Source organism: Hordeum vulgare, chromosome 2H (genome assembly GCF_904849725.1).
Source record: "Hordeum vulgare subsp. vulgare chromosome 2H, MorexV3_pseudomolecules_assembly, whole genome shotgun sequence".
NCBI classification, from domain to species: domain Eukaryota; kingdom Viridiplantae; phylum Streptophyta; class Magnoliopsida; order Poales; family Poaceae; genus Hordeum; species Hordeum vulgare.
In genome coordinates this window covers 567,838,279-567,854,414 of record NC_058519.1, presented here as the reverse complement: position 1 = coordinate 567,854,414, position 16,136 = coordinate 567,838,279, and the positions used below count along the sequence as shown (strand labels likewise).

Sequence of the window (16,136 nt, the reverse complement as noted above, 5' to 3'; positions counted from 1 at the left end):
CTAAAGACCCCTTTAGTCCCGGGTGGCGCCATGACCCGGGACTAAAGACCCTTTTTCGGGCAGACTAGAAGGCGGGAAACAAGGGCCTTTAGTCCCGGGGCGTGGCTCCAGCCGGGACTAAAGGGGGTCTTTAGTCCCGGCTGGCGCCACGACCCGGGACTAAAGGCCCTTTTTCGGCGGACAAGAAGGCGGGAAGCAGGGGCCTTTAGTCCCGGGGCGTGGCAAGAACCGGGACTAAGGTTTTGCCTATATAAACCCTCGCCCTTGCCCGCCATATCCCCTGTTTTTTGGTTGTTGAATTGTGATCATGCCATGCTCTTGCCACTCTAGTTCATGCACATGACGTGTTCGATGAAATGCCCGAGCCACTCTACTTAAGCTTTCTCCTCTCCAAACTCGACCTCCAAGCTTCATTTTCCTTAATATTTGTCTAGGTTTGGCCGTGCACACCAACTGCGAGCACCACCGTGGTGAGCCTCTTGTTTTATCTTCTTTTTAAAATCAAAAAAATCTTACTTGTATGATTTAGATATATACTTGTATAAATTACTCACTTTCATTATTTTTTGTTATTATATAGTGCGATGGTTTTGGTATCCGCCTCCGTCGGCCCTCGTCCTGTCTATGATTCGGATGTGGTATATATTATCTTTTATAACTATTTGTTTTATTTAGTGTTTATGACAACTATGACGACCAATGTGACATATATGTTTTTAATCTAGGAGGTATGTGAACCGGAAATTCCAACCCACATAACAATTCTTGTCGAGAAGTTAAATTTGGTTGAAAAAGAAAACAAATACTTGAAGAAAAAATTGAAAATAATTGAGGATAAGAATATGGAACTGGAGTTGCATGTCGCCGATGTCATCGATGATCGCAAGATGAAGATCGATGCGATGCGGTTGAAGATGGATGCAATGCGCTTGAAGATGGATGAAATGCGCTTGAAGATTAGGAATATTAGAAAATATGCCATTGATAAAGAGGCTTGGTATCATTATGCTGTTGGGTCAATTGTTACCTTAGTTGCGATTTTGATCGCGTTTGTTGTTGCATTTAAATGTTTTACATAGTTGTATGTTGTTTTATGAGAGAACTTTATGTATTTATTTTTTGCAATAATAACATTTGATCACTACTGTTCTTTGGCTTTAATGTGATGATGAACTTGTATTAATTTGGTCATATGTTGAAAAGCACTACAAATGAACTCTGAAAATGTTGAAAGTTGGCATGCTATCATCATTTCACCCACATAGCATGTGTTAAAAAGTTGAGAGGGCTACGACAAAAAGTGGATGCACTTCGTGTACAAAACGGACAATCTCTCTCGAAGTATCAGGGTTTCGAACAAGAACTCATCTCTTACAAAGAGATTTCATTTTTTTGAACTTATTTGAACTCAATACTTTTTGTGTGTTCAAAATGCACCATTCAAAGGCACACCATAAAATTTCAAAAATTTCTGACTTCATTTGGTATATTTCGTGCATTTACTTATTTTTTGAGCTAGTTGACCCTGAAATTGAAAAGCAATACAAATGAATTCTGAAAATGTTGAAAGTTGGCATGCTATCATCATTTCACCCACATAGCATGTGTTAAAAAGTTGAGAGGGCTACGGCAAAAACTGAATGCACTTCGTGTACAAAACGGACAATCTCTCTCGAAGTATCAGGGTTTCGAACGAGAACTCATCTCTTACAAAGGGATTTCATTTTTTTTGAACTTATTTGAACTCCATACTTTTTGTGTGTTCAAAATGCACCATTCAAAGGCACACCACAAAATTTCAACAATTTCTGACTTCATTTGATATATTTAGTGCATTTACTTTTTTTTGAGCTAGTTGACCCTGAAATTGAAAAGCACTACAAATGAACTCTGAAAATGTTGAAAGTTGGCATGCTATCATCATTTCACCCACATAGCATGTGTTAAAAAGTTGAGAGGGCTACGGCAAAAACTGAATGCACTTCGTGTACAAAACGGACAATCTCTCTCGAAGTATCAGGGTTTCGAACGAGAACTCATCTCTTACAAAGGGATTTCATTTGTTTGAACTTATTTGAACTCCATACTTTTTGTGTGTTCAAAATGCACCATTCAAAGGCACACCACAAAATTTCAACAATTTCTGACTTCATTTGATATATTTCGTGCATTTACTTATTTTTTTTTTGAGCTAGTTGACCCTGAAATTGAAAAGCACTACAAATGAACTTTGAAAATGTTGAAAGTTGGCATGCTATCATCATTTCACCCACATAGCATGTGTTAAAAAGTTGAGAGGGCTACGACAAAAACTAGATGCACTTCGTGTACAAAACGGACAATCTCTCTCGAAGTATGATTGTTTCGAACGAGAACTCATCTCTTACATGGATACTATGAAAATGAAAAGTGTTTGAAATTTAGTACATTCCATACATGCATTACATAAAAGGTTTAATACATTATTACATTATTGCACCAATATTCCTATCTATTATTTCTGTTTTCTTCTGGGTCGTAGCCATGGAGAATCTTCATCATTCAGTAGGATGCTTGGGTCAGTTTTCACTTTGAAGGGCGGAATTTCATGAAACTTATTATAATCTTCTGACATGTCTGTCTTGTCATCTACTCCCACGATGTTTCTTTTCCCTGAAAGAACTATGTGGCGTTTTGGCTCATCGGACGATATCTTCTTTTGCTGATTTCTTTTTCTCGTTAATGTAGACATGTCCTTCACATAGAAAACCTGAGCGACATCATTGGCTAGGACAAATGGTTCGTCCATGTACGCAAGATTGTTGAGATCCTGGGTGGCTCGCCCTCAATATCACGAGGGTCATCTTTTCTGATCTTATACCGCAATGCAGTGCATACCGGGCATTTATCCATATTCTCGTACTTCTCACCGCGGTAGAGGATGCAGTCATTAGGGCATGCATGTATCTTCTGCACGTCTAATCCTAGAGGGCAGACAAGCTTCTTTGCTTCGTACGTGCTGGCGGGCAATTCGTTCTTTCTTGGAAGCATCTTCTTCATCAGTACCAGCAACTTTTCGAATGACGAGTCAGTCACACCGGTCTCTGCCTTCCACTTCAGCAATTCCAGTGTGCTACCCAACTTCTTCTGGCCATCTTCACAAGTTGGGTACAACAATTTGTTGTGGTCGTGTAACATCTGCTCGAACTGCAACCTCTCCTTTTCTGTGTCGCAACCTCGTCGTGCATCAGAAATGACCCGACCAAGATCATCAGCGGGCTCATCTGGTTCCCGTTCTTCATCCTGATCTTCTTCTTCATTGTCTTCCATTGCGGTATCAGCATACTCAGGAAACATTGATCGGTAGTTGTCATCATCGTTCTCTTCTTCTTCATCGTCGTCTTCCATCATAACCCCTCTTTCTCCGTGCTTGGTCCAAACATTATAGCCCGACATAAAACCGGACCGAAGCAGGTGGCTCTGAATGACTCTTGAGGAAGTGTAATCCTTCTCATTCCGACATTCAACACATGGACAAAACATATAACCACCACCATGCTTGTTCGCATCGGCTGCATCTCGAAAAGAATGCACGCCTTCTCTGTAAGCGGCTGTGCATCGATCCCCGTACATCCATGGATGGCTCATCTACGTTATACGACAGTATATCAAATACAATCACGATCCTAAAAATTAGTACGGCACGGTCTAAACGAGGAAATATAGTTGCTAACCTTTTAGAATAAGTAGAAATAAAGAGGAAGAGGTTTAAGCGTGGCTCGGGCATCTCATATCGTAGTTGTGTTCGGTGAACTGAAGCGGCATCGCTCTAACACACATTTCAACAAACACCTCTAGTGCATTAAAAAAAGTGGAGAGCAAGCACCCACCCACAATCCTCCATCCAAGAAAAATGCAACGAAGAGGGGAGAGGGGGGTTGTGCTATATATAGGCAGAGGACTTTAGTCCCGGTTTGAGACACAAACCGGGACTAAAGGTGGCGCACATGCGGGCTGCCCACCGCGTAGCCCTTTAGTCCCGGTTTGGGACACAAACCGGGACTAAAGGCTCCTTACGGGCCGGGACTAAAGCCTCGAGGGAGGATATGAGAATTGGGGCGACGTGGCCGGGCCTTTAGTCCCGGCCCAGAGGCAGGCCGGGACTAAAGGGTCCCGGCCAAAGGCCCGTTTTCTACTAGTGAATGAAGGAACCGTTACACGATATCGTCATGAATATAGAGAGAAGTGACCTCTATTTCTCCGTGCTTGGTCGAACAACAAGTTTTCGTATATCTATTTGATGCTACTATATATAGTACATGTTCATGCATATATACAATTATCACTTGCGATCCCTAACTAGCTAATATCTATCTATCAACATAGATAAGGAAATACACATGGTATTCTCCATCTGTAGATATGACATGCTCAATAAATAATCCCGCCAATTCCTCTTGAATTGCTCGTATGCGATCAGTTGGTAGGAGTTCGTCCCGCTTCCGCGTGATCTAATTTAAAGAAGGGGATCAATATATATATATATATATATATATATATATATATATATATATATATATATATGAAACTCGACATAATTGATGGTAATAAAATAAAAATGGGAATATTGTTTACGTAATTCAAGTTGCCGAAAAGATTTGCCCCTCTCACACGTCATTTGTTGAATCCACTTGCAAACGTAGTATCCACATAAATTATTCCTGACTTCCTGGCTCAAGCAGTACTTCACGAGAATAGAGTTCAATCAAAATAATAATCAAGCTTGATAATGGCATCGAAACTAGAATGAACGAGAGATGCGCAAAACTAGCTAGTACTACTTACTTTGGAGTGTGAAAATCACAGCTTCTTTTGTCATTCACCACTAGTGGTGCGGGTGAACTTTTTCCAAACCATGCACACAAATAAACAGATTACTTGATATCAAGAAATGAACGAAAGTTATCGATATGGTGCGATAATGATTGAAGGAGCATTTCACTCATCATCACCCACTCTATAGGGTCTTTACGTCTCGAGTCCAAGACAATTACTAGTCCCTCCTAGAGCTTAATGATTAGCAGAATAAAATGAAACTTGCGCACGCATAACTCATCAGTTACATTTAACATGGAGTAAGCGAAACAGAATGTGCACAAGACAGCTAGTAACACTCACCCAAAGTTGTAAGGAAATAGTATTTCCCTTTTGTCATTTTGTCGAATTAACGCATTTAGCAAGCATTTCTCTGTATCCACGGACATGTGATGTATCATATATTCATTTACGGTATCTGGGTTAATGAACCCAATGTCATATATTTGACCTCTTTTGCATTCGAGGATCTTCAATCTCCATAATATAGTAAGAATAATTGTACATGCAATGAGCGAGCTGAGGTAGAGACTTAATTATAGAAATAATACTTACAAACAATAGCAAATGACGAGCATTTTGTCAAGGGCGTCTTGATTATATAACTGAAAGAATTATTCAAATTCAATGTACAACGACTCGGCTCAATTGAGGTAGTGCTCATCTTTAATGGCCACGTAGATATTGTTGGTCCCATCCTTGCCGGTTTTCAAGTACCGGTCATGGAGTCTTCGCATCATCGTTGATAGTTTCGTCAACTGCTCAGGTTTTACGAGAGGCTTCACGTGCTTGTATCTTAAGGCTGCTACTACCTCAGCAGTTTCGAACTGTACATAATAGCTTAATAAATCACCAAGAGTGAAACGAGGATTAGTGGCCACTACCACCGGATTAATATTAGCGATATTGTACAAGTAAGGTTTTTTTCCTTTTAAAAAGAAGATAAGAATAAGAGGCTCACTACGGTGATGTCGGCGACGAGATCGGCGCGGGAAATCGACGGCGGTGAGGACGGGGACGAGGACGTGAAGGCACCCTACACATGTGCAGACTCTAAAAAGTTAATTTAAGCTCAAATGGTGCACCTAAATCAAATGAACTCTCAGATACACTCGTCCACTAAAACCCATAAACCACTCTACTTCTAGAGCATTTGAAATGAGCTAAACTAGCAGTGAGAGATGAAATGATGAAGTTGCTAACCTTTTCGAACACTTGTGTAGGTTGTGCACCGCCAAACCTAGACAAATCTTGGGGAAAATGTAGCTTGGAGGTCGAGCTTGGAGAGGAGAAAGCTTAAGTGTGGCTCGGGAATTTCATCAAACACCTCATGTGCATACGAGGTGAGTACGGAGTAACACACACTTTTCACCCTTCCACGGCCATAAAACAGAGGAGATGGGGGAGGGGCGGCGTGGATATATATACGAAAAACTTTAGACCCGATTTCTGTCTAAAATCGAGACTAAAGACCTACTCTTTAGTCCCACCAACCGGGACTAAAGGGGTTGCTGCCCTTTATTCCTGGTTGGTGTGTGGAACCGAGGCTAAAGGTCCAAGTTCAACAGGGACTGATGCCTGCCGAGGCCCGGCCGGCGTCCCAACCGCTCAAACCGGGACTGATGCTTCTATTAGTCCCGGTTTATAACATGACCAGGACTAATACTCTGATCTGGCCAGGACCAAAACCATGTTTTCTACTAGTGAGGAGTCTATTCAGTCGAGCTCCATACAACTACCAACTTTGATTTTTTTACTTTGGTTTTCTATAAACATTGTATGAATTTTATTTTACAAAATTAGACACATAAATTTATTATGAATCCAATATTGCATGAACATATGAATAGTCTGCATTCAATATTTGATGAATAATCGATCACACATGACATGTAGAAAATGGAGCAAAACTATGCAAAACATTATTCTTATAGTTGTTATTATTATTATTGTTTACTAGCAAAAGGGACCATGCGTTGCAACGGGAGAAAGAAATACCACACGCTCTTAATTTATAAAAAATGGTCTATAATCTGAGAATTTGTAGTTACGACACAAATAAAGATGGTCTTATCCTACAAAAATGCAGTTCAAAATTTCACAGGTCTTCTATTTTAACACGGCTTGCATGTAGATTTAATACGTACAAAGAATCAGTCAAGTGACCTTCTGTTTCATCTCTAATCCTGATTTTGTTGACGTGTTCATCCCCAATCCGGATGAGTACCTGTATGAAAGAAAGACGAATAATGATTTATTTATTAAGATTGCACCCTGGATAGTATTTTTATTAAACGTTTAACAGATAAAATAATATCATATTTAAATCTACATATTTTTCTAATCAAATTCCATGTATAATATGTTAAATTTGGAGTTACGGTTTAAAAGATATGAGTATTTTAAAAAACATTTAATATATACTACGAGTTTAATGTCATAAACAGTAAGGTTTTTTTGTAAAATCATCTCGGTGGATTTTCCGACGGAAGCGATAGCCTCTTTATTATTACTAGTAAATGTGCCCGTGCGTTGCAACGGATGAAACAATTTTTTGCACACATCAAATAAATATGGCCGTACGTTGCAACGGGCGAAATATTTTTGCACACCTAATAAATGTGCCCATGCATGATAAAAATTTTGTGCACATATATAGTGACACATCCATGTTGCCACTTCGTCCGTTCACCACTGTCATAGATGGTGGTCATGTTTTTTGGTCATTATACTATAGCACGCCGCATTCACGAGCCGCTTTCTGCACCGACTTGTAATTCTGAAGACGACATGTCTCCATTAATATATACATGAGTATAATTAGAATGTAATATTATAAGATATACAGCAGTTATATTATTTTCTTATGTATTAATTCTGCACTATGGCTTTAGTATATTGACTATGAAATATACAATAGTTTATTATCTCTCCTAGCTAGCATTGCAATGCCACTAGCAAAAGTTTCTAAGAAATTCAAAGAAAATCAAGTCATGTTTGAAATTTTATCTGCCAATCTTAAATACCATATGATGACTTGGGCAACTTAAAATCAAAATAACAGGCTCGGTCATTCTTAAGAATACGATTGCTAGATGCTTTTGAGATAAAAATCCTTGAATATTTATGGTATATATGTAGACACAGTCAGCCGAGACCTATACAAATGATATTATCATCTTGCATAAACTTAATCTACTAATTTAAGGGGAGATATCATTTGGTCAAACAAAATATGCAAGATGGCTATGTATTTAAGCTAATGGTCCAGCTCAGCAAGTAGATGCATGTGCTGCTTTTCTTTTACTGTACGGGTATTCACACGGCAAAGTCACTTCATCAGATCCAACTATGGTCTATGATAATTGAAGATATATGTAAGTGAGGACGCATATTATATTAGTGGGAGTAGTGAATTATGAGCTATCATATTTAAATTCTTTATAATATAAATTTTTTCAAAACATCCAGAACTGACCTGAGTTATATTTCAATTTGAAAGTGTGCCAACAGCTTAGAAACTTTAACTCACAAGGAAAGGGGAGGTTGGAAGAGACGGCGTCGAGGAATGTCGTGGGTAGGATCAAGGCATGTAACGGAACAAGGTAGAAGCACTGGAGCATAAGGATTCTAAAAAAAAAAGCATTGGAGCATACGTGGGCACGATCCGGGCGTAGGGTTGCAGGAGCAGTGCGATTGCCATTGCACGCTAGGAGGGCGAGTCTCGAACACAGTAGGGACTCTTCTGATCCAAGTATATGATGACCTGACAGGCGCTAATAGATCTCGAGTTGCACGTCCTGTTTAGTCCCTAAACTTGAGGCCGTCAGAAGACGAGTCCCTTTTCTGCTAGCCATTGACCCAAATGTCAGCGGACCACCTGATTTGGTGCTCATGCTCCGTGCTCCATGCCTCGTCGAGATGGCACCGTTAGCTCGAGTTTGTTCGATCTTTCGACCGCGACAACAACATCTGCACTCCATGGAGAGGTTGGACCATCGCTGATTCGAGGAGTTGATGACGTCGGACACGGACGTGGATTGGAACGGTTTAGTGTGGCATTGTCAATGTGTTGCTGGCATGATGGTTTCGCCAATCTCGATCTCGATCACGGCGGTTCTTCTCTCAATCTCAGTCTACTGATAGACATGGTTTAAAAGACGACGGTGTATTTCGGGTCTAGGCTGAACATGAAAGCTTGATTGACCATGTTGTTCTTGCTCGGGAAATACACGAATCAGCGTTGCCCTCCTCCACTCCAACGACTGGCCATGTACAGAACAGATCAAAGCTCCTAGATCGAGGGTGTTATATAGGGTGTTTCTCCACGTTGGGCCTGGAGGCATTGGTCCATAGCGGCGCCACGATGTGTCTTCCAGACTCTCTCTCTTTCTTTCTGTGTATACAAATAAGCCAAAAGAAATACCGGATGATGGATGTACTTTTGTTTCCAAAAATCGGCTTTTGTTTATCACGTGGATGCTAATGGACGAACGTTGCGGCGGGAGCATAGTGTCGGACGGGTTCATGTCGTTTCGGTTTAATTACCTAAAAGACAGGGGCTTTTTAAAAAAACAGCAACGATGGGTTTTCCGACGGAAGCAATAGCATCTTTATTATTAGGTAAAGATAGCAAAAGGGCCCATGCGTTGCAACGGGAGAAAGAAATACCACACGGCACACGCTCTTAATTTATAAAAAATGTCTATAATTTGAGAATTTATAGTTACGATACAAATAAAGATGGTCTTATCCTACAAAAATGCAGTTCAACATTTCACAGGTCTTCTATTTTAACACGGCTTGCATGTAGATTTAATACGTACAAAGAATCAGTCAAGTGACCTTCAGTTTCATCTCTAATCCTGATTTTGTTGACGTGTTCATCCCCAACCCAGATGAGTACCGGTATGAAAGAAAGACGAATAATGACTTATTTATTAAGATTGCACCCTAGATAGTATTTTTATTAAACGTTTAACAGATAAAATAATAACATATTTAAATTCTACATATTTTTCTAATCAAATTCCATGTATAATATGTTAAATTTGGAGTTACGGTTTAAAAGATATGAGTATTTAAAAAAAATTTAATATATACGACGAGTTTAATATCATAAACAGTAAGGGCTTTTTTGTAAAATCACCTCGGTGGGTTTTCCGATGGAAGCGATAGCCTCTTTATTTTATATATATATATATATATATATATATATATATATATATATATATATATATATATATATATATTAGGTAAAGATTTGAAAGAGTTAATTTCCGTTATTTTAAAAATTAAAATAAAATGATACAGATGAACTTTAAAAATATATATATTCACACAACTTTGCAAATAGCTACTAATGTCACAAGAGATGTTTCGATTGCTCAAACGAAAACTAAATTGTTATCATCCCCTACTAAACCGTGCTTAAGGATGCTTTGTAATGAAAGATTCATCTCAACTAGTTGTTCATAGAAAAAATAAGCTGCAATCCCATGACGAAAATGAGCGAGTCTGAGCCGTCCATATGTATTGCTTAGTATGGAGAATAGTAAGCAGTAAGGCCTTGTAGAGACTTTATAGCATCAACAGAACATGGATGCTTGTCTGTTTTGTTGAAAGCCTGTTCTGCAACAATTGCAAACCCGAATCCTAAAGCAACTAAAGATGAGGGATTTAATTTCCATCAGGCTCTGCCGAAAGTGAGAGTCTCCAATTTCGGCATTCAAAGAGTTACACAACTGGTGCAACTTCATAGCGGTAGAAGAACACACTTGTTGGTCCTCCTGCAGGCAAGAGGGCCACCATGACAATGCTACCGGCACCTTCCTCTGCCGTCAGTTCTCCAGAGTGGTAGTTGATGTCAGTCATGCAATAACCAGGGTGCACGGAGTTGACGCGCAACGCCGGGAAATTCTTTGCCATTATTCTCGTGTAGCCATTGATCAAAGCCTTGGACACCTTGTAGGCCAAGTACTCTGCATCAGCAGGCCATCCATGCGATTTCAATTGGCCATTCTTGTAGTCACACAAGAACAATCTTGACATCTCATCTAGCCTCACTATTGTCAGCTTTTCGATGTTGTTCAATTCTTGCTTCAGGTCCTCGCTGCTAAAATACTGAAGCAGGAGAAGGAAAGAACATAAATTTCAACAAGTGTAACATGAGTTGGCCCTGATAAACTGCTGAGTATACTAGCTGAAGATAAGTTTACTCGGAGTAATCCGTAGTTGGACGACACGTTGACAAGTCTTCCATCGGAGGAGGCGTGAAGGAGAGGGAGGAGTGCTTCCGTGACGTATTTGGTGCCGAAGTAGTTTATTCTCAAGCATTCTTCAGCTTCCTCATAGGTCTCCGTGGAGTGCTCTAGTAACCACTGGAGCCTCTCCGTTGCATTCTTGCCTACAAGCTGTTTGTTGCAAACACATGGTCTAGTCATTCACTGAAGCTCCAGTAAAGAAACCAAGAGAAAGGAAAGTGCAAACATGAAATATTTTTTTCTTGAAATTGTGTTCCTCACACGAACTACTGTTAATTTTTCTTCTGAAGAATACAGTATCTATAAAATATTTACTGTGAACTTGTTGAACAAGTCAAAATGGGCGTACCACATCCTTAAGTGGTGCCGTGGTGTCAATCTGTGCAGTTGCACCTATAACCCCTGCGTTGTTGATCTGCAAAGCATCCAGGATTAAGAGATCCATAAATGCACATGATAACTTACTGCAAAGAAGACATCATCATATCACGACTTAGTTAAGAGATAAACGGCCATACCAATATGTCTAGCTTGCCGAACTTGTTCTTGACAAATTCAGCCAGGCAGGCAGCGCTCGATGGATCGCTGACATCCAGCTTGTGATACACCACATCGGGTAACCCGGAGGCGTGAAGCCGGCGCGCCGCTTCTTTGCCCCTCGTCTCGTCCCTCGACGTGAGGAGGACGGCCACGCCCTTGGAGGCCAGCTGCCTGCATACCTCGAGCCCAATTCCTTTGTTCCCTCCGGTAACAACAGCGACCCTGGAAAGAAACACAGATCTGCACAAGTTGAACTCTGAATGGTGAAAAGTGAGCTACACATATGAACAAAGTACAGTTCAGTATAGTCTGTAATCCGGGTGCCTTTTCTCAGAGGGGTTGGGGACGGCGCCCGTCTCCATTTCCAAGAGCTTCTGCTGCAACGCAAGAGGCTAGAAGCGACACCGAGGTGTGCTACTTTATTGGTCTCTAATCGCTCAAAGTGTGCTGCTTCTAAAGCGAAGACGTGTATGCCATCGTTATCACTCAACTTGCAATGAGTTAAAACTTGCAATATTGCAACAAGTCGCTGCCGGCCGATTTCATTATAGGGAGGTTGATCGACCAGCTGACGTCTCCACCTGAACTGCCCGTCTGAGGTCTCACGGCCGGACTGGGTAATCCGCTGATGACAAAGGTACCAACGGCAGAGACAGAACGGCACAGGCATTTCCTAAACGGCGCTGGGATTCAAACCAGCGATGCGGGAGTTTTCTCTTCTGTTCTGTTTTCGAAACTGCAAAAATTGCACGCAAGCTGGGATTCAAACCAGCGACGCAGGAGTTCAATGACCGACATGATAACAGCCGACGACCTCACACGGGTGTGATTACATACTCCCTTCATTCCTAAAGAGATAAATACACTAGCAGTCACTAAAATTGAGGCTGAAGCACAATATAATCACTGGACTTTAAAATACGCTTAATACAGTCATTAAATACGAGTTGCGGTGATTATACGGTCACTCCTCGCCGTATAGCTCCCTATTCTGTTGAGTTGACCGGTCAAACCTCGTTGGCAATTTTTCAAAACCCCTCTCGAATTGTTTCCGACACAACCCGCACTCTCTTTTTTCCCTCAGTTGTCTCCTCTCCCCCGAGCTTCCCCCATTCCCCTTTTGGCCACCTCCGTCAACGGCAAATCCCGGCCAAGTCTGGCCAGGAAGGACCACCGCCACACGCTCCATTTGGGCCGCCGCGCCGAACGTCAGCTCCCTCATGCTGCTACTGCTACTAGAGTGCTCGCCGGCTGCCTCCTTCTACTACTGTTGCACGCTGCTGCCGGGCGCTGCTGCTGCTGCAGGCTTGCTGCTATCGACCTTGTTTGGTTGGTGCTGCATTGGGTGGGAATGAAGTCAGAGCCAGACGGGCTCCTCGAGGCGAGCGGCGGATTTGAGGCTCGGATGCTTGCTGCAGCGAGGAGGTGAAGTGTCCACACTGTCGTTCCGGATTCGTGGAGGAGATGGCCGACAGCCAACGGAGCAACAACGTCGTGGGAGACCGTCGTACTATCGCAGATGACGCAGGCGCAAGGTCGGAGCTCGCCGTTTCGTCGTACGTGGCCGCCTATCTGTCGTTGCAGATCAGCAACCCACTCGCGCTCGCAGAAGTGGAAGACGATAAACAGTCGCACACATAGAGAGGTTTTTCGCTGCGCCAAACTAGCTCGCACCTTTTCTGTTTTTCTTCCTCCTCATCTTATTAGGGGCTTATAACGCGGATCCGCCGGCTTACCCGGCTCCATCGCCACGCCGCGCTTCCATCGCGCCATCCCACGATCACCACGACGTGGCCTAACAAACCCAGCGCAAAACCCTCGGTCGCAGTGTGGACGCAACACGCCTCTGACCCAACACAACGCTTAAGCAAACTTAAACAGGCCTACCAACTAATGTAGCCTACTAACAAAAAGCAAATATCCTAGTGACGTGATTAACACAACAAATCACCCCCTTAAGCACGGCGCTTCCTCTTGAGCTCGATGATCCCCATCTTCTGTCGCAGCTCCAAGAACCTGACTTGCCTCAGTGGCTTCGTCAGAATATCCGCCACCTGCTCACTTATGCTCACGAGTTCCACCTCAACTTGCCCGTTTTCAACACACTCTCGAATGTAATGATATCTCAGATCAATGTCTTTAGTGCGCTCATGGAACACCGGATTCTTGCTCAAAGCTATGGCAGACTTGTTGTCAATCAGCAGCCTCCACCTGTCGGGTTCAGTGTCTTGAAGATCAGCCAGCAACCTACTCAACCAAACCCCTTGGGATGCTGCGAGTGCGGCTGCAATGTACTCGGCTTCGCAGGATGACTGTGCAACTATCCTTTGCTTCTGTGATGCCCAAGAAATTGGACTACACCCGAGGAAGAAGAAGATCCCCGACGTGCTCTTCCGATCATCGACGTCGCCGGTGTGGTCACTGTCACTGTACCCCATCAATTCAGGTCCTCCGTCAGTATGCTTCTCATATCACAACCCATAGTCTGCTGTCCCGATGATGTACCAGAGTATATGCTTGACAGCCACCATGTGCTGTGTGGTTGGAGCTTCCATGTGCCTACTGACGATGCCCACTGCATAGGCAATGTCCGGTCTTGTATTGACAAGGTATTTGAGACTGCCCACCACGCTACGGTAGTCAGTGACGTCCTCCGGCACACTGCCATCTTCCTTAGACAGACTGAGCCGATTTTCCATGGGCGTAGAGCGCGGGTTGCACCCTTTCATGCCGAAATCCTTGACGATCTTGCAGGCATAGCTACTCTGACATACCGTGATTGCTGTCTTGGACTGCTCCACTTCGACGCCGAGATAGTACGAGAGTAATTCAAGGTCGCTCATGTTGAACTTCTCCATCATCTGAGACTTCAACTCTATGATCTTGTCGACGCGGCTGCCGGTGATGATGAGGTCATCCATGTACACCCCCACAAGCAAGGATGCATCTCCGGCTAGCTTGCGGTAGACATCATGCTCGTTTCCTAGTGAGATGGAACAAGAAAGTAACTTGTTGGAAGTAATACCTTTTGATGTTTGCAGTCCAATGAGTGCTGAGGCGCGCATTGGATATCGTTATGTTCTTACTTCACTTACGATTTGAGTAGATACAGGAGTATTTGCTTGATGAATCACAAGTCTGAAATATTGAAAAGTTCAAGCAATTTCAGAGTGAAGATCTTCATGACAAGAGGATAAAATATCTACGATATGATCATAGAGATGAATATCCGAGTTATGAGTTTGGCACACAGTTAAGACAATGTGGAAATTGTTTCACAACTAATACCACCTCGAACACCATGGTGGGATGGTGTGTCCGAACATCATATCCGCGCCCTATTGGATATGGTACATACTAAGATGTCTCATATCGAATTATTATCACTATCATTTTTGGGTTAGGCATTAGAGACAGCCGCATTCACTTTAAATAGGGCACCACGTAATTCTGTTGAGATGACACCGTATGAACTATGGTTTGGAGAAACCTAAGCTGTCGTTTTTAAAAGTTTGGGGCTACGACGCTTATGTGAAAAAGTTTCCATCTCATAAGCTAGAACCCAAAGCGGATAAAAGCATCTTCATAAGATACCCAAAATAGTTGGGTACATCTCCTGTCTCAGATCCGGAAGCAAAGTGTTTGTTTCTACAAACGGGTCCTTTCTCGGGGAAAAGTTTCTCTTGAAAGAATTGAGTGGGAGGATGGTGGAAACTTGATGAGGTTATTGGACCGTCACGTCATCCAGTATGTAGCACGGCACAGGAAGTTGTTCCTGTTGCGCCTACACCAATTGAAGTGGACGCTGATGATAGTGATCATGAAGCTTCGGATCAAGTTACTACAAACCTCGTAGGTCAACAAGGTCACGTACTGCTCCAGAGTGGTATGGTAACCTTGTCTTGGAGGTCATGTTGTTGAACAATAATGAACCTACGAGCTATGGAGAAGCGATGGTGGGCCTGAATTCTGGCAAATGGCCGGAGGCCATGAAATCTCAGAGAGGATCCATGTATGAAAACAAAATGTAGACTTTGGAAGAACTACTTGATGATCGTAAGACTATTAAGTACAGATGGATCTTTAAAAGGAAGACACACGATGATGGTGAAAAGTCACCATTAACAAAGCTCGACTTGTCACAAAGATGTTTCCGACAAGTTCAAAGAGTTGACTATGATGAGACTTTCTCACTCGTAGCGATGCTAAAAGTTAGTTGAAATTATGTTAGCAGTTGCTGCATTATTTATGAAATCTTGTAGATAGGATGTCAAAACATTGTTTCGTCGACGGTTTCCTTGAGGAAAGGTTGTATGTGATACAACAAGAAGGTTTTGTTGATCCTAAGGATGCTAACAAGTATGCAAACTCCGGCGATCCTTTTATGGAGCAAGCATCTCGGAGTTGGAATATACGCTTTGAGGAGACGATCAAAGTTTTTGGTTTTATACAAAGTTTATGAGAAACTTGTATTTCCAA

The 16,136-nt window shown here is 42.2% G+C and overlaps 1 protein-coding gene across 1 annotated transcript; it reads right to left on the bottom strand.

Moving 5' to 3' along the window:
* Positions 1-10,338: 10,338 nt before the first annotated feature.
* On the bottom strand, positions 10,339-12,085 carry LOC123427336 ((+)-neomenthol dehydrogenase-like). The gene is made up of 5 exons (XM_045111351.1): positions 11,982-12,085; positions 11,636-11,879; positions 11,467-11,532; positions 11,073-11,267; positions 10,339-10,977 (listed from the first exon to the last, which is right to left on the bottom strand). The coding sequence occupies exons 1-5, from the start codon at positions 12,017-12,019 to the stop codon at positions 10,591-10,593; spliced, it is 930 nt and encodes a 309-aa protein (XP_044967286.1). The 5' UTR covers positions 12,020-12,085; the 3' UTR covers positions 10,339-10,590.
* Between the last annotated feature and the right edge of the window lie 4,051 nt (positions 12,086-16,136).